Genomic DNA, 18524 nt, shown 5'->3' on the forward strand with positions numbered 1-18524 from the left:
AGGGACTAGGGAAATAATTCAGGGAGTATAAAGAAGCTCTAAGGCATTTAAAACCGGCTGCAATTACAGTTTGTGAATCATTAGAGGAATGGCTGTTCAGAGATCAAAAGTAGTATTCTCATCTGTTTGGTTTTTATTCATGCTTTTGATTGACCTGAATGAAATCGATTCTTCTGAATCATCACATATGTGGAGGGACATAACTATGTCTAGTGTGAATAACTGAAGTTCCCAAATGGAACAGGAGCTTCAACTCATGTTTTATCAAGTCTCTGAATAGCTTTCAGGACTGTTAAATATCTTAAAAAACAAACAAACAAACAAACAAGACCACAGAAAAAAGAAATGTCACCTCCAAAACAAAAAGCCCCAAACTGCAGAAAGAATCCTCCCCGCCCAAATACCAATTCACTTATAATTTTAAGAGTCAAAAGTACTGTATTTTTATTGCATTTTATGGAAATAGAAAAGCCTATGGACAAAGTATTACAAGAGAAAGTAAATAATGTGTTAAATATTTCATCCCTTTTTTCTTAAAAGGAGCAAGGGGGATGGAAATGGAGAACACGGAAGTGCATAGGCATGTGGGAAGAATAATATTAAGTTCTTGAAGTTGATTTGAGTTTCTACTATTAAAAGGGAAGAGAAGGTCCCTTCATGGTTATATTGATTGGATTTTGTTATGTAGTATTCTCTCGCATGCATAAATAGTGTAACCTAATAATCTAAATCTGTAGCTAGCCTTCAATATAACAAGTCCCATACTGACTTCAGTTCAGCTAAAGGCATGCAAAATGGATGATGTTTACAGCAGTATCTGAGAAAATAACTTACCTGGGGAACAATGAGAGCACTGGCTTTCAAGTTTTTCACTGGCAAAACACCTTGGTGTAAATAAAATAAAATACCATCTGGAATTCAACCTCACTTTAGTTCATTACAAAAATAATCTTCCAGGTCAGGTGTAATCCTGCAAATAAGTACATTTTTACAAGCAGTTTCACTTCATGCTGAAGTGAACCTCTCTTGCATTTGTTTCACAAATAAGATGGACTTTTCTATAGCTTTTATTCCACTGCTATGAAATTCCTTTTCAAAATTTTAATAATATGTAATTTACAAGTGCTCTTTTTGGCTGAATCTTGGGATGATTATTTGATTTGTAACCAGGCCCAACTGATCCATGATAGAAATACTGCCTCGCACTCTGCTCCAGCAGTTGAAGCAAGTGTGGCTGCTGCTGTGCCAGAAAAAGTGCAAATGACCTGGACTAAAGAAAAGTTTGCAGCTGAAAAGCATAAAACCAAAGATTCAAATGTGTCTGGCTTTAAAGATGTTTTCAACATGAAACCGTAAGTATACATATGGTGTTGGGAGTTTTGTATTTCATTGTGTGTATTTTAATGTGTGGGATTTTTTATTTGATTGTTTTTGTCATTTTCTGGGGTTTGTTTTTTAAGAGATTCTTGTTTATTTAAAACTGAATAAAAAATTAATCTCTTTATGCACTTCAGTTAAATGCCATTCTTACAAAAATTGCATGAACTTGGGTGGAATAGTAGTGACTGTAAAGACTCATACACAAGAATGTAGTGAATGAAGTTTAAATGACAGATTTCAAATTGTAAACTCAACTTCTGGATTGTACCAGAAAGCATCTATATTAAAATGCTTAATGTTTTTCTGTCTTCCTGTGGGTGCCAAAGTACTCTATATATCCCTGTCTTATTTCCTGTGTTTTGTTGGACTAGAAGGAGTACCAAGGCAACAGATATATTTAGCTTCAACATATTTAGCTTATGGTTTTGGGTGGATGTTTTTTGGGTGTCTTTTATTGTGTGGGTTGTTTTGGGTTTTGTGGCTTTTTTGTTGGTTTGTGGGTGTTTTTGTGGTTGGTTGTTGGGGTGTTTTGGGTTGTGGTTGTTTGTTTGCTCGTTGTTGGTGATTTTTAAATGGACATTCAGCCCTTGTTCTGTAAATTAAAGCATTATAAAACTTGTGCAAATATGTATGTCTTGCTATATTAAGTATTTCCTGTTTAGATATTCCTTAATGACTTTTTCTTAAATGGATAAGAGCTATTGCCTATGTCAAACCAATGTAGTAGACACAAGAGAAATGACAGAAAGAAGTCATCTTGTTTGCTTCCTCATCTTGTGTTTTTAAGCACACACACACATTTTTTTGACTTCTGGAAGAATACACTTAGAAGCATAGCCTAAATTATTTTCTGCACATGACCAAACCAAAACTGTGGATGTCAGGGGAAATCTTAATATCTAAAGAAAACGTATCTTAAATCTAGGACTTGTAGAAAATAGAGTTAGAAAACATACTTAAAATCAACACCTTAAAATCCTAATTTGTTTTGTGGGTTTGCTTTGACCTCTTTAGAAACAGTCTGCCTTTTGCAAATTCCAAAAATCATCTTTCTCATTCTCTAAAGCATTGTTCTGGGTTTCATTATACTCTAATCCTTAGGGTTTTTTTTTTCATTAATGTCTAAGAAGTGTTTCCTATCACTACTTTAGAATTGTGCAAGACACAGATTCCAGATTTTTTTTTAAACTACTATGTGTAGTTGGGATAGAAATTACAGTTCAAAGTTGGTGTGCCTGTACAATATATTAGTATCATTTACTTTAAAATGTACCTGATGGCAATTGTTTTTTTATGCGTTTGCTTCCCTTTCACATAGAGAATGGGGAAATCTGTAAGTCTAAATTTCATTTCATTTAAGCAACATAGACTGTGTTCTCTGCTTCTTGTGGTCCTGTACATTGTATGCATGTTTCTAACTCATAATTTGCAGTGCCTTTATTCTTTTGTTCCTTCTTTAATATACTGTGAGTTAGCAGATATTACTGAAAAAAATACTCATCATTGTGACTTGGTAATGTTCTCTTAAATGTTATCAACTTTCTATTCAAGGTAAGTCACAAAACATGTGGTTTGAGTTTCAATATAAATGTAAAACTTGACAGTACTCCTCTGCACCAGTTTAATGTTTAATTTTCTAATAACCTACATTAAAAAGTGAATATATTTTTATTCTGGAAAAATAGCCCCCCATTGTGATAGAATTACTTGGGCAATAAGAATTATTTGTTCACAAAGGCAACTTTCATGTTTCATCAAAAGTTAGTTATTGCCTGCTTTCTGCCAACCTGTACAGGTGTAGAAATAACGTAAGTTCAGGCATACATTGGGTATGACAGCACACAAAAATGGGATAGTACTTCTCTTGAGTGGAACTCACTTGACTGCTCTTCTTTTTTTCAGAGTTCAGCATTTTCCTAATTTTTTCTGTTTAACAAGTTGAACTTCTTATGAAAATTTAGGAAGCTTACTTTGTGTACCATGTATGATTTCAGTTCTACCAGTGCTTGATGTTAGTTAGCCTCAGTTTACATTGTACACAATGTGAGCCTTTATTTCAGTGCTGAATTTTTGCCTCCTCTGTCACAAATTTACGTCCTGCATTTTAGTTTTAGTTGAACAGTGTTTCAGCTTCAATATTTGTACATCTCAGTTACACACTCTTGCCTCTCTTCATAGTTCTTTGGTGTTCTCAAGATGCAGTTCTGCTTCTGCAAAATGGAGCTTCAAGCATTCTTCTGTTCCATATATGGGTTTTGTACAGTTGGTTCTTAGGATAGATGGCCTCTGTGATAGAAGATCCCCCAAGAGGGACTGATAAACTCAGCTTTAGAAATGTCATTCTCTCATGGGGGGAAGATTGGAGGTAGCAGAGGGGAGAGAATCAATTAAGTTGATAGGGCTGGTCTCCATTGTCCACTAAACTTCAGGCCAAATGCCTTTTGATTTTTATTTTTTGTTTGTAAAGCATCTACTTTTGGGCAGCAGATCTTTTGCATAAATGGGCTAAGGTAGAGTTTGGATATTTGTGTCACACTGTAGCGTATTTCCAGTCTTGACTAATTTTACACAGTTAGCAGTTTCTCAGGAACTGTAAGGACACTTCTAAGGACACAACTAAATAATACTAAAATAAAGATATCTTTGAAATCCTGGTAGTTTGTTCTTCCTGTGCACGAATTTACAACAATTATAGTTGTAGATGCAACAAGGAAAACATTAGTTAATGTTAATAATTTAAGGGGAGAGACTCAATTTCAGTTCAGTCCTTACTGCCTTACTCTTATGACATGAAAAACTAGTAATGTTTTCAAAGTTCTATGGTGTTTCTGAATTTTCTTCACCAGATTATAGTAATTTAGTAATGTTTCCAACGGACCAGGGGTAAAATCTTGTACTGTACAACATAAATCTTTACAGTGCTTGCCTGTAATTTCCTTGTTTGGAAATTCTTGTATAAATCCAGTTAATTTTTGGGTAGGTCAATAAACTGGATTCTCAGTGTTTTCTGACTGAACTTTAACTTCTGTTGAAAACAGGGGTTTGATTCATCTTGTTAAAAGATAACTGACAACTGGAAAATGTGTTCATTTTGGCAATCTGCTTAGAACTCTTTGAATTTCAGAGTTAAATGTTCTTTTCCAATTATTGCATTTTCTCATTTATTTTGAATGTGTACAAATATTGGTGTCCATGAAAATTGTTTATTTTATGTGCTTATAAATTAAACTTATAAATTCAAATAAGTAGTGTATAATTCAAATATGTAAGTATTATAACAATGCTTAAAAATATTTCTTCACATGCTAGAAATCAGTCAAATGTGAGAAGAATGCACACTGCTGTGAAGCTCAATGGAGTAGTGCTCAATAAATCACAGCATGCTCAGCTAGTTCTCCTGAATATGCCTGGACCTCCTAAAAACAGAAAAGGGGATGAAAACTGTATCCACTACTGTATTGATTCCATATTTCTTGAAATTGGGAATTTGATTTTTGTGATTGTGCCATTTCCTGTCTACCTGTTGGGGTAACCATTAATAACCATGGTAAACGTAAGTTTGCCTTTAAGAAAATGACCTTTGATTCCACGAAGAAAGTTTAAAAAAGTATTGATAGTGGTGAGGGTTTTTTATTAATATAAAGCATTTCTCAATTTTGAACTCATTTTAAAATCTCTTATTTATATCTTTTCTGTGGGTAAGTAGGGCAGAACCAGGAACTTGTCCCAAGTTAGGCCTCACTTTCATTTGACCAGCCAGGTAACGGGACAGTAAAAGGTGACAGAGGAAAAAACTCCTTGATTAAATGTCGAACTCAATTTTTGCATTGTATGTTAGACTTTCTGAGAGATTACTGGCTACTTTGTTTCTCTTCTGAATAAATTCCTTGACCTAACGATATTGCAGACATGGAGTTTCTGGAAGTTCTGACAGAAGGTCTGGATAGAGTTCTCCTAGTCCGAGGCAGTGGACGTGAAGTGATCACCATTTATTCTTAATCTGTTTGCACATGTTGTTCAAACACAACACACACCCCAGATGAGAAAACAAAGTTATTTGCCATAATTTAAGCAGCTTCATTATGTGTTTTTGTGCATTGAAAATTATCTGCAAGCTGAATCTTCTGATGATGTAGGGATTTTTTCCTATTAAAGTGTTATATTGAAGTAGTATTTTAAGCAGATAGACTTATGTAGAAAATATTTCTATAGTGAATTAATAAATGGTGGATGGGTTAGGATATTTATATGTAGCAAATTCTGGCACTTGTTAAACTCTGGTGAAACACGAGAAAAATGGTAATGTAATGGTATTTTTAAACATATAGAAATGTAAGCAACTTTTGATTATTTTAATCTTTGTCCTGTGTCTTAATAAAGGGAAAAGTTTTAGGAAAAGTTGTCTTCTTTCCTTACCAAAATGCTGCAGAGATGTATACAATCACTCAAATTTGTATTTATGTGCATAAAGTATTTCCCTAAAGTTCATGATTTGCTACACTTGTTAAAAATAACATTTCTGTATTTAAAATACTTAGTCAGGTACCTGAAACCTGCAGGAGATAGTAAATAAACAAGCTGAGTGGTTTTTTTTCCATGAGCTACTAGTAGTTATTGCATGACTATACCAATGACACATGTAAGCATCCAATTCATAGGAAGGCTATGATGCAGAAACTCTACCTGGTTCCAGTTATAATTCTAGCAATTTATAAATCACAGGAAGTTTATGATATATGTATATTTTGAAAATGTTTTCTGTATGTGCTGCTGTTTAAAATAAAATCTGCTTTTCTGAACTGAATGAACTCCTAAGTTTTAGTTCTGTAAATATTTTTTAAATGTTTTTTAGTTTGGTAAATGTTGTTTAAGACCTAAAGTGTTTGTTTGGTATCAGAATATTGTTCTACTGTAAAAAGAAAAGCATTATTTATACATATAAACTATTATTTTAGTTCCTTTTCTTTTTCTTATTTTTCTTTATAGGGAAGGCAAGGCAATGCAGAGGCAGGCAAGAGTTAGAGGTATGTATGCAAGGTAAGGCAAGGGATGGGAAAAGTAGGCCAGCTAAGGCAAGGTATGGGTAGGCCAGACACAGAGAGGTAGGGGTAGGCAAGATAAGGAAGTCAATGGAGGGGCAGGCAAAGCAAAGCCAGGCAAGGGAGGGGTAGGAAAAGGCCATACAACAAAGGGGAAGCTAAGTAAAGGTGGTATGTAAAGGACTGCAAGGGAGGTAGAGAAAGGAAGGAAAACAGCTAGGCCCAGTGTTTCAGGTAAAGAGTATAGGCTACCCAGTGAACAAAAGACCAGCCTCAGCTCTCTCTTCTGCCACATCTGGTATAGAAAATACAAAGTGTAAACAATTTTGCTGCACATTACCCCTTCGATTCAGAACCTTATCATGGCCAGTCTTCGCAAATGAAGATTTGGGAAAGGTCTCTACCCACATTTGTTAAAAGCGCGCTGGTGACACAGGGCTTTGCAAATGCAGGTAAGGCCTTTGAGCCTGCACAATGGATTTTTTTAGATGAAACACAGTATGCGCTGAACTGAGCCCACCCTTTAATCCTAAGGTTCATCGGCCGGGGCCGAGCGAGCTTGGACAGTGGCAGCAAGGTCCTCAGGACTTAGGTGTGTTTAGAGTGACCTTCTCTTAGATGGATGGCCTTACAGGGCTGAACGAGCTCCATCTGCCCGGGTTTAGAGTTTTCCTTCTCTTCTGTGTGTTCTGGGGCTCCCCTCTCATCTCCCACGGTGGCACTGTCCGCACAGGCGAAGCTCCCATTCTCTCGCTCCTTTCCGTGCCTGGGGCCAGGCTGCGCTGCTGCGCATGCGCCCAGGGCTGAGCTGGGCCCACGCCGCCACGAAGCACGCGTTCCAGGGCTGGGTCGGGCCTGTGCCGCTGCAAAGCACGTGTTCCGGGGCCGGGCCCGCACCGCCGCTAAACATGCATTCTCAGAACCTTATACTCGCACCACAATCAAGCTCAGTCCCCTTCACTTAACTGCCTGTAAACTGCTCTCTTACTGCCCTGCTCTGCACCTTCCTTCTCAGCTGCAAGTCCCCACACACACTTTCAAGGCTTGCAGAGGCCAAAGTGTGCATCTCCCTCTCACTCTTCTGTGTGAACTGTGTAGCTACTGCTTCAGGCTTAGGAGACAGAAAGTGCCTCATTATTGTTGGAGTTGAGAAGGAGAGTGCAAAGCAGGAGCCTAAAGAACCTTTCTCGCAGCACTTATCTGTGTGCAAAATGGAGTTGGAAACTTTTGCATTTACAAGCACATTGCAAGAGAGACAGAATGGGAAGGTCCGAAGAGCTGAGAAAGACAGGCAAGGCTCTTGCTTGCTTCCACACAAGCAGTTTGACTGACTGTGTCCCAACATCTCTTTCGCAGCGAAACAGAGCACTTTCCAGCTCTAGCTCAAAAAGGGAAGTGTGCCAAGAAAGAAAGCTTTCGGTGACCTACCGCCTCTAATTACACCCTTCTGTGCACTCACAATGGAGTGGCTGTCCTTTTGGCCTTGCAGTGTTTAAACACTACCCACCCTGCTCTGCACCGCACATTCTTCTCAGCTAGCTGTAGCCTGAAGCACTTTCCAGATGGCAGAGTCCACAGTGTCCACTACAGCTCCCACAGAGTAAAATGGGCTGGGGCAAAAGCAGTTGCTGCCTTAGCCCTTCTCCTTGCAGCCTTTTGATAACACACAGGACCTGGGGGCATAACATCTCGGACACGGACCCCATGCAGCATAATGGAATCATTCATAACAGTTCTTTCACGGTTTATGTACCCTCTTACATCAGCTGTAAATTCCTGTTAGTAACTTTTCTCTGTATCTACCTTTTAGTTAAGCATTCACTGAGCATGAGAAAAATACTCCCAAGCAATTTCCCACACACAAAGATACATCTCACCATGTCTGCTTTTATCTTGCCAAGTTCGCCTTAAGTTTCTCCCAAGGTCATATAATCTTGGTTCCCTACATCTCTCCCTTCTTTATTTTCTAAGGACTTGTACCACCAAGGCTTGATGTATTGCCTTTTGTATCATAGATCATACAATCCCAATCAAGCATGGCAAACAGAGAATCATCCCCAATAGACCCAACACTGTAACCAAGCCACATATTAGAATCTTCTTCACCCATGGCCCTAATCCCAAAGTCCAATCCCATCCTTCAAAGAGGTTCCATCTGTCATTCACCATCAGCTTCTTCCTTAGGTCCTGTAACTGTTGCAAACTTTTGTGAATGGAGGTTGATTTATCACACAAATTCATGCAACACATTCCATCAAATTCTTCACATCCATGTCTCTGTGCTAAAAGCAAAAGTCAATAGCAGCTCTATTTTGCAAAGTAGCATGTCTCACGGTCAGTATGAACATCATTCAATAAATCTGTAATAGCTTGACTAGTAGCATTTTTCTGTTTTGCTAACCAACATCCTAATCTATTTAATGTAGTTAAAGCTTTTGCAGCTGCCACTCCAGGTCCTAGGAAAGAGGCAGCAATTCTTCTCCCCTGATTCCAAAATTCTATGTCATCCCTACACTCACTAGTAAAGGTGTGTACATGTCTCCTGTATCTATTACGGTGTTCAAAGATCATTGTTATATTAGGAATGAACAAGATTATTTTTCCTATGGTACAAGGTCCTCCAATAATTTGTGCTGGTACTGAAGCCCAAGCTCTACCTCCACAAAGGAGGAAAAGACCAGATGGTAAGGTCATGTGATTTGAAAAGGATAGGTTACTATTATCTACATTACCATAGAGACGTGTTACTAAATGGTGCGGTACCTGTAACATTCCATGAGGTGCTAACATTGTTCCTAAACATTATGCATCTATGTGCACCCAGGGATCCTAACAATTCCAGTTCTTGAGGGGTATTTGTACATGGCTGACATATGTACATGGCATGACCACCACCCAGCCCAGGAGTCATAAGTGTCATTTCTCATAAGATTCTGGCAGGAGGATGGTGTATGCAGTGAGTGATTACAATGAGTGAACAATTCCTGTGGATCTAGAGGTACACCTACTAAGCAAGTCAAAAAACGATTGTTAGGTGTTACAGTGCTAAGACATATGGTATCCTGACCCATTACATTGGCTAATGTAACCCATATGTTCTGTTTCAGTTGAGCCACCGGCCATCCTTGAGTTACTGCCACTACCGTTAGCAGTCCCAGCAGCTTTGCAAATATCACCCAGTCTCTCATGCTGCTTCACTTTCTGATGCATTGTTGTTGCTGTTGTCAGCATCAGCATTGTTGTTGTTAACTGAGGTATCAACTGACCGGACAAAATGAGCAGGAATCCAGCATAGTCTCCTATCTGTGGAGACACAAGCATATCCTTTCCCCCATGTTATTAATTCCATTGGAGAACTCAATTGACCCATTTCAGGGTCCCTATATCTCACATAAGGTGTGGTTTGCCAAGGGAGCCTAGGAAAATGTTGAGAAACATAAGTGTCATTATCAACATGATTCAAAAACTTTAAAACATAGATTGCTTTCCATAACTATTCTTGTGGAGTAATACCCGGGGAAGTCCCCCTTTTTTGTTTATGTAGCATGTCTTTCAGGGTGTGGTGAGCACGTTCAACAATTGCTTGACCAGTAGGAGAATGTGGAATGTGAATTCCCCAATTTTGTAAAAAAATCAGAGTATGTTGAGCCATATAGGCAGGGCCATTATCTGTTTTAATTTAAACTGGCACACCCATTACTGAAAAACAAGTTAACCAATGACAGCAAACATCACGGCTTTTCTCTCTGGCATGAGCAGTGGCAAAAAGCATATGTGAACAGGTATCAACAGACAGGTGAATGTATTTTAGTCTACCAAAGGAGGGATAATGAGTAACATCAGTTTGCCAGATGTCACAGGGCTGTAAGCCCCAAGGGTTCACACCATGTGGCAAAGGCAAAGGACTTATATCCTGGCAATCAGGGCAACTGTGAATAATGTTTTGAGCCTGTACTCTTGTCAAACCATAGAACCGTTGCAAAGCTTTGGCATTTTGATGGAAAAAACCATGTGAAAGTCCGGCCTGTTGATAGGCATTAGGGGTTTTTTTCACTGCAGCAAGGGAGTCTGCTATTTGATTTCGCTGTAACAATTGGGCCTGGCAATATTGAATGTGACCGAATACGTAAACCAAAATATTCATGTTGATGGTGTTCTAATAAAAATAACAACTGCCTAAGGAGTGAAAATATTTGTTGATTAGAAACTCTTTTGAGAAATGTTTTCTCTAAGTGCTGAATAATACCCGCGACATAAAGTGAGTCAGCAACAACATTCAAAGGGCGCTGTGAAAAAAGACTAAAGGCACGAACAGCAGCTGTCAGTTCCACTATCTGTGTAGAGCCTGTAACAAAAGTAACATCTGAGGTCCATTTATCACTGTCTGTTTTCCATGCTACCACGGCTTTTCCCGTTGCCCCCGATCCACCTATAAAAACTGTTAAAACATCTGGGATAGGGGCTCGAAAAAGGTGGGTCTCTAACTGCAAAGGCAAGGCTGACAGCGAATGTAACAGCTTGTGACGAGGAACAGAAAATTTTATCTCTCCAGTAAATTCTGCTAATGCAATCTGCAATGGCATACGCTGTTGAAGCCAAAAAGCAAAATCTTGTTTTGCCGCTGGTATATAAATTACTGCAGGATCACATGCCATTAAGGGTTGCAAATGGTGTCTGCCTCGCTGTATGAGCATAGTCAACATTTCAGTACCTGTGGTTACTGTTTTAGGAAAGGCACGAGGCAGAAAAACCGACTATAGAACCTGTAAGGTAATTCCAACACTATGCAACAGGTGTATCTATCTTGAATAGCCTGAAGCACAGAAGACAAAGCCTGTTTTGCTTCATTAGTTAATGAACGAGGTGAAGATAAGTTAGGATCGCTCTTTAACAACTCAAACAGTAGAGCCAATTGTTGTGTAGATATGCCTAATTGCAGTTGCACCTGATTGATGGTGCCTAACAGTTTCCGCAGGTCATTAAGAGTTTGTATGTTTAGGGCTAAATTAAGTGACTGTGGGAAAATAGCTGTTTTGATTCTTTTCCACCCCAGGTACTTCCACGGATAATGTTTTTGAACTTTGTCCTCAGCAACACACAGTCCTGCTTGCTGCAATGCTCTCTGTAAAACAGCAAGTAATCGTTGTAACAGCTCATCTGTTGGCACTGCAATAAGAATGTTGTCCGTGTAATGGTACGGTAAAACCTGTGGGAAAGAAACACAAACAGGTATAAGAACTTGTGCAACAAACATTTGACACACTGTAGAACTGTTCATCATTCCCTGGGATAAAACAGTCCAATGATAACATTCTGCAGGTTCCTGATTATTAACTGCCGGTACTGTGAAAGAAAAACGCGGTGCATCCTCCGGATGCAATGGAATGGTAAAAACACAGTCTTTGAGATCAATAACCATCAGGGACCAGGAGTCAGGTAACATAGCAGGCGAAGGAAGACCAGGCTGAAGGGCTCCCACTGGTTCTAGTTAATGGCTTGCAAATCATGTGACAGGCTCCATTTCCTATTCTTCTTAGCAATGACAAATACAAATGTATTCTACAGGCTAGTAGAAGGAATTATGTGTCCTGCCTGTAACTGTTTATGCTCTAGTTTTTGGAGTTCTTGCAGCCACTCCTGTTTCAGGGACCGCTGCTCTACCCACACTGGCACATTTGTTTTCCAGGTGAGTTTTAGATAGGGTGGGATCACAGCGGCCCCTAGGATAAATTTGTCTGGATAGAAACACCCCATTGACTCAATCTCTCCCCCATAATGTACAAGGAGCACTCATCACATAGGGTGTAATTTGACCCATTTGTCCTTCTGGTCCTGTAATTTCAAGAGGCCGTGCACTTTGTTTAGGTAGCTGGGTCCTACCAATACCCAGGACTGCAGCAATAGGAGTCTTTAAAGGCCAATTGGTGGGCCGATCAATGTTCAATATGATAATAACATCTGCACCAGTGTCCACCAAACCTGTGAATGGTTACCCTTTAGTAACAAGTCAGCATCGGATGATTGCAAGAGATTTGTTGTGCCCACATAATATGTAGTATGTTCATACTGCCAAAACCTCCAGTGTGACATCCTTCTCCTTTGGGACCCTGTGCAATGAAATAAACAAGCTGTGCAACCTTTTCTCCTTCTTTAATGTGAAAAGGAGGGTGAGGTGTACAAGCCATGATGTGCATCTCCCCAGTATAATCAGCATCTATGATTCCAGGGAGCACAAAAAATCCTGCAAGAGTCATAGATGAGCGTCCTAACAAAAATGCACTGTAACCATTACCTAGCAGTCCTCAGACCCCCGTGGGGAGTACCTGCACAGCTGTATCAGTTAATAAGACTGATCGGGAGACGGCCAGGTCCACCCCAGCACTCCCTGCTGTGGCTGGTCGCAGGGTGCCTGCATTTGCGCCAGCATCACTGCCGTATTTCTTGTTGGAGCACTCGGCTTCACACTCCCCCTCCTGTTTCCCTGCAGTGGTGGAAGAAGGGTGCTGTTTTGATGGAATTTAGATTGGCAACCAACAGCCCAGTGAAAACCCTTTTGACAATGAGGGCACAGCCTGGTTGGCTTCACAAGGGCTCCTGCTTTTTTGCCAGCTTTACAGTCTTTTTTAAAATGTCCTTTCTGACCACAAATATAACAGGACACCTCTTGAGCAGCAGCTATCACCATCTACTTTGATAAAACTGCAGCTAACAGATCCACTCAATGTGTTTCAGTCCCAACATTCTGGCATGCCCGAATCATGTCAGTTATAGATGGATTAGAAAATTGTAAGGGATGTAAAACTTTGACAATCAGAATTTGCATTCTCAATTGCTAATTGCAGCAGGATTAAATGTTTAGCCTCCTCAGATTCCACTTGTCACTCAATTGCATTTTGTAAACGATCTAAAAAATCCAAATAAAGTTCCTGAGGCCCCTGTCTAACAACAGAAAAGGATTGCTTGGGTTTAGATCCAGGCACCTTTCTCAGTGCTTGTAATCCAACCTGTGAAACTTGCTGGAATACATCCCTGTCCAGCTGTACTTGAGCTATAGCAGTTGCATACCGACCTTCACCCATCAGTTCATCAATCTCTATATGTTTCATACTATTATCTGTCATTTGTGCTATAGCACGATCAAGGTATTCAATAATCCAAACAGTATATTGCATGCAGGTAAACACAATGTTTTCCAGTCATGTGGGGTCATCATATAGCCTTTGGCTACAGCTTGAAATAAGTTCATTGCCAATGCCAATTGCAACACATAGTCTTTGATAGATATACGAATTTCCTTAACTGCTTCATATGGTAATTGCTCCCAAGTAGAGACTTGGCCTGGTAACAAACTGGAAAGGCACTCAATATGTCCATGTCCCCTTTCGAGAGGGCTTCCTTTCTACATTGCTTGAGAGCACCACAATATTGTGGAGAATCACTGTTTTTCTCGTTTCCTGCTTCAGGGGATATGAATTTTGCCCAAGCTGCTGAATTCGTGGGCAAGGAATTTAGCGCAGGATTAGTGAGCAAGAGATTTAACGGCAATTTAACAGGCACGGCAGAAGCAGCAGTGAGGGGTGAGGGGCCTAACAAGGCTGTTCCCACGGTGTGCATGGCACCTTGTGGTGAGTCATTGTCCACAGGAGGCGGATATAAATCCTGGTTCTTTTTAAGATTGACCCAAGCTGGGTTGAGAGGATCACTAGGGTCTAAGTCTTGGGTAGTAAATGGGGATTGTTTCTCCTTAGAATCCTTCTCAGTGAGGGGTGCACTTGCCAAAGAAGGTAAATCAGTTACATTTGTGCCTTGCAGACGGCTTAATGCCGAAAACACCTGTTGAAAGTAAGCTAAAAGCTTTTTCATCTGGCGTTCGCCCCAGATCTTCCCCAATTCGATTCGATACAGAAATATTCAAAGTTCCCTCTCGGGGAAACCAGGAGCAATTGTCTCTCACCCAAAATAACAGTGTTAATAATGATAACTGGGTTATATTACTGCCATATATCTTTAACATCTTTTTGAGTATCTCCATCTGATTTTTTTTTCTCATGTTAGTGAATATGCCATAGTTCCGAGCTGCTCACATGCTGTCCTGCAGAGGTATTAGGAGCATGTAGTCAAATCCTGACCAGGGTCTCTTTCCTTGGTTCAGTCGGGCTATGTCACCGGAGTTCCAGCTATATTTTCTGGATTAACTTTGAATACCTCACGTTCAGGGTGCCGTTTGTGACATCTCAGGCACAGACCCTATGAGGTCTAATGGAATCATTTATTACAGTTCTTTCATGGTTTATATACACCCTTACATCAGCAGTAAATTACTGTTAGTAACTTTTCTCTATATCTACCTTTTAGTTAAGCATTCACTGAGCATGAGAAAAATACTCCCAAGCAATTTCCCACACACAAAGATACATCTCACCACATCTGCTTTTATCTGGCCAAGTACCCCTTAAATTTCTCCCAGGTTCACTGCATGGGGGCTTGGCTCTTTCCTTCTCACAAAGATGGACTCTCCTTCCACTCTCGCACCTCTCTCTTGCCAGCTTTAAAGAGTGCAGCAGCAGAGCCTGTGCCAAATGTCCCAGAAGAAGAACTCACAGCTGATTTTACTTTTTCCTGAAACCAAGGAACGACACCAAACTCATTAGTCTGCATTGCACTTCTCACCTATTCCTAGCATGTTACACGAGGCTCGCCCACACGGAAGTGTTGGGACAAAACGCTTGCTGCACCTTGCCCCTTCGATTCAAACCTTGTTCTCCCTCCACAATCAAGCGCAGCTCCCTTTGCTAGACAGCCTTTAAACTGATCTCTCATTGCAGAGCTGTGCACCTTCCTTCTCAACTGCAAGTCCCCACACACACTTTCAAGGCTTGCAGAGGCCAAACCATCCATCTCCCTCTCGCTCTTCTGTGTGAGCCATGTAGCAGCTCCTTCCACATTGAGAGACAGAAAGCACCTGATCATAGTTAGAGAAGGAGAGTGCAAAGCAGAAGCCTAAAGAACCTTTCTCGCAGCACATATCTGTGTGCAAAATGGAGTTGGAAACTTTTGCATTTACAAGCACATTGCAAGAGAGACAGAATGGGAAGGTCCGAAGAGCTGAGAAAGACAGGCAAGGCTCTTGCCTGCTTCCACACAAGCAGTTTGACTGACTGTGTCCTAACATCTCTTTCGCAGCGAAACAGAGCACTTTCCAGCTCTAGCTCAAAAAGGGAAGTGTGCCAAGAAAGAAAGCTTTTGGTGAACTATCCCCTCTAATTGCACCCTTCTGTGCACTCACAATGGAGTGGCAGTCCTTTTGGCCTTGCAGTGTTTAAACACTACCCACCCTGCTCTGCACCGCACATTCTTCTCAGCTAGCTGTAGCCTGAAGCACTTTCCAGATGGCAGAGTCCACAGTGTCCACTACAGCTCCCACAGAGTAAAATGGGCTGGGGCAAAAGCAGTTGCTGCCTTAGCCCTTCTCCTTTCAACCTTTTGATAACACACTGGATGCTGGGGCTCAGCTCTTTCCTTCCCACAAAGATGGAGTATTGCCGTCCTTCCACTTGCAGGGTTCATGCAAGTAAACAACCACCCGTTTCCTACAAAAAGAAAGCCCTTTTACTCTGTCTCTCATCTGCAGGACTTGTGCAACTCTTAGTACTTTTTATGCAGAGGTTAGTACTTTTTTCTGTCCTAGCCCCTTTTGTCTGGCAGGAATATTCATATTCAATTCTGGCAGTTGGAGAGGCAATTTGGATGCAAGGTAACTGTAAGCGAACAAAAGGCTTTTTCTCCAGGAAAAGAAGCCTTTAGCCTAGTGAAAGCCCTTAGCCTCTTGCTTTCTGGTGCAGTGTCTGCGCTGCCCTGGAGACCACATAAGCAGCAAGAGCTTTCTGTCCTGGCCCCCTTTATCTGGGAGGAATCCTCGATGGTATTTAATTCTGGGACTGAGATTCGCAATTTTAGGGCAGGTTTCCTGCAAGCAAACAACAGCTCTTTTCCAAGGAAAGAAAGGTCTTGCCTTCATGGTTTATGCTGGAGTTGGTGCATCCATCTGGGCACTCCAAAAGCAGCAAGAGCTTTCTGTCCTGGCCCCTTTTGTCTGTGAGGAATCCTCTATGGTATTCAATTCTGGGAGTGGGAGTAGCACTTTTAGGGCAGGGTAGGTGTGGCAGGAAGAATGTAGTAAGGCATTATGGGAGATGTAGTCTTTGGTACTCTCATGCAGGCTCAGTAGAGTACTTGGATGTTATTGGTTAAAGGGTCATGTGACATTTGAGCGCTCTATTTAAACCGAAGTCCTTTGTAATAAAACTTAATCTTGCTCCTACACTCGGCAGAGTGCAGAGCAGGGTTTGTGCCTATACAAACACCTCAAATGGCCATCTGTTAACAGGGACTTCAGCAGGCACCGAGAACCAGGATCATCAAGCTCTGGGGTGCCTGTCCGGGGGTGTTCCATTTTGCTAGAATCAAAAGGAAAAAGGAAGAATTCAGCGCACTGGGTTACCTCTGCAAAAAAAGGGGAAAAAGGAAGAAAAAGGGACAAAAAAGGGCAACAGAGCTTCAGCACACAGAGGTAACCTAAAAAACCTAGTGAAATGGGAGGGAGGTGGTCACAAAAGGAGAGGTTTTCCCTGGAAATTAAAAAAGCAGCTGAAGAAATTAACCTTTTTTTAAAAGAACAGAACAAAAACATGGAAGAAAGTAAATTGTGGGACTTCTTATACTGGATTTCTATGCATGAACCTTCACTCCCTCTAACTGGACCTTATCAAGTATCATCTTGAAGAAAAATAGGGAGCAAACTCATTGAAAAATCCAGTGAAGGACAAATGGATGCTCTCAAGAACCTAGCCTCATGGAAAGAAATTATGATATAGTTTTAAACGTGCATTACAAAAAGGCAAATGCACCCGGGACAATAGACTCCATTCCCCTTACCCCCCCTCCAACTCCAGCTCCCCTCTCGACCACATGGCATGGGAACAATGGTGTGAGGGGGTGTGCACGTTGGTGGGGAGGGATGGGGGGGACGGAGAGCCCTAGAGGGGGTCAATGCAGCGGCGGCGTGTGGTGTGGGGATGCATGGCGCTGGGTTCGTGACACAACCATGTGTTGCATGTGCTGGCACCTCCCCCCTCCATACCCGCAGCTGGTGGGTTTCCCGCCGCAGTGGCCCCAGCCACTGCGGCGGTGGGGCTGCTGTCGGCTGGAGCCACCATGGAGCCGCTCACTGGATGGCGTGGGTCTGCCGGGGTGGCTGTGGCAGCTGTGCAGCCAGCCATGCTGATCTTTACCGGGACTGCCGCTGCTCCAACTGGGTTAGCAGTGGAGCCGCCTGCAGCCATGCCGCCCGCCCCAGGTGCTGCCCAGTTCACGGCTGCTACAGTGCCGCCGGTGCCCGCCGCCGCTGGTTATGCGACAGTGGAGCCCCGCGCTATGGGCACCAGTGCTGCTGACCTTGCGGCAGCGGTGGTAGCACCATCTGCAGTGGGCGCGGGACCAGGAGGAACTGGAGCTGGGGCAATGGCAGCATAGGGGGCTGCCGGCTTCATGCTGGCAGCCACGGCTGCAGCCACCAGAGCAACGGGTGCTGCAGCAACAGGTGGCGCGCAGTCGGCAGCTGCAGTTTCAGCTGTGGTGCTTGCTGGCTGCACCACTGCTCTGTTTTGTGGCTGCCCCTGCGCCGCTGGCACCCGGAGCTGTCGGCTTTGTGGCTACCAGGTGCCACGCTCCGTGCAGCAGTGCTTCCGACCTGGCGGTGGTGAGCGTGCTCCCGAGCAGAGTGGCAACGGTGGCACTGCCCATGCTGTGGTTTGTGGTGGGAGCGGCAGCAGGAGGAGCCGGAGCGGTGGTGGCGCCGCTCACGGACGTTCCCGGACCGAGTGGTGTGGCGGTGGCTGTACCACAGCGGAGCGGAGCGCTTGCAGAAATGCACACTGCCAGCGCTACTGAGGCCACGGTTGGGGGGCAACGGACGGACTGCTATTATGGGGGTCAAGGGGGTCCACTGGCTCCCTTTGACTGCACAGCGGCCAAGAGACTGCTGCAGAATGACTGCAGCATGGACACAGACATCTAACTCCTGCCGCGAGGCGGAAGTGAAAGTGT

The 18524-nt window shown here is 42.2% G+C and overlaps 1 protein-coding gene across 6 annotated transcripts in view; it reads left to right on the forward strand.

Annotated features, from left to right (window-relative positions):
• The window catches only part of LOC135420133 (solute carrier family 12 member 7-like), a 69988-nt gene extending 63804 nt beyond the window's left edge, over positions 1-6184 (forward strand). For 5 of the 6 annotated variants that reach the window (XM_064667154.1, XM_064667198.1, XM_064667172.1 and 2 more), the window contains 3 exons: positions 1171-1352; positions 4690-4823; positions 5288-6184. In XM_064667154.1, the coding sequence (XP_064523224.1) occupies positions 1171-1352; positions 4690-4823; positions 5288-5379 (408 nt within the window). In that variant the 3' untranslated portion in view covers positions 5380-6184. Of the gene's footprint in view, positions 1-1170; positions 1368-4689; positions 4824-5287 lie in introns of those variants that run through there. The other variant, XM_064667187.1, reaches the window with a different exon arrangement.
• The last annotated feature ends 12340 nt before the right edge of the window (positions 6185-18524 follow it).

Source organism: Pseudopipra pipra, chromosome 1, assembly GCF_036250125.1.
Source record: "Pseudopipra pipra isolate bDixPip1 chromosome 1, bDixPip1.hap1, whole genome shotgun sequence".
NCBI lineage: Eukaryota > Metazoa > Chordata > Aves > Passeriformes > Pipridae > Pseudopipra > Pseudopipra pipra.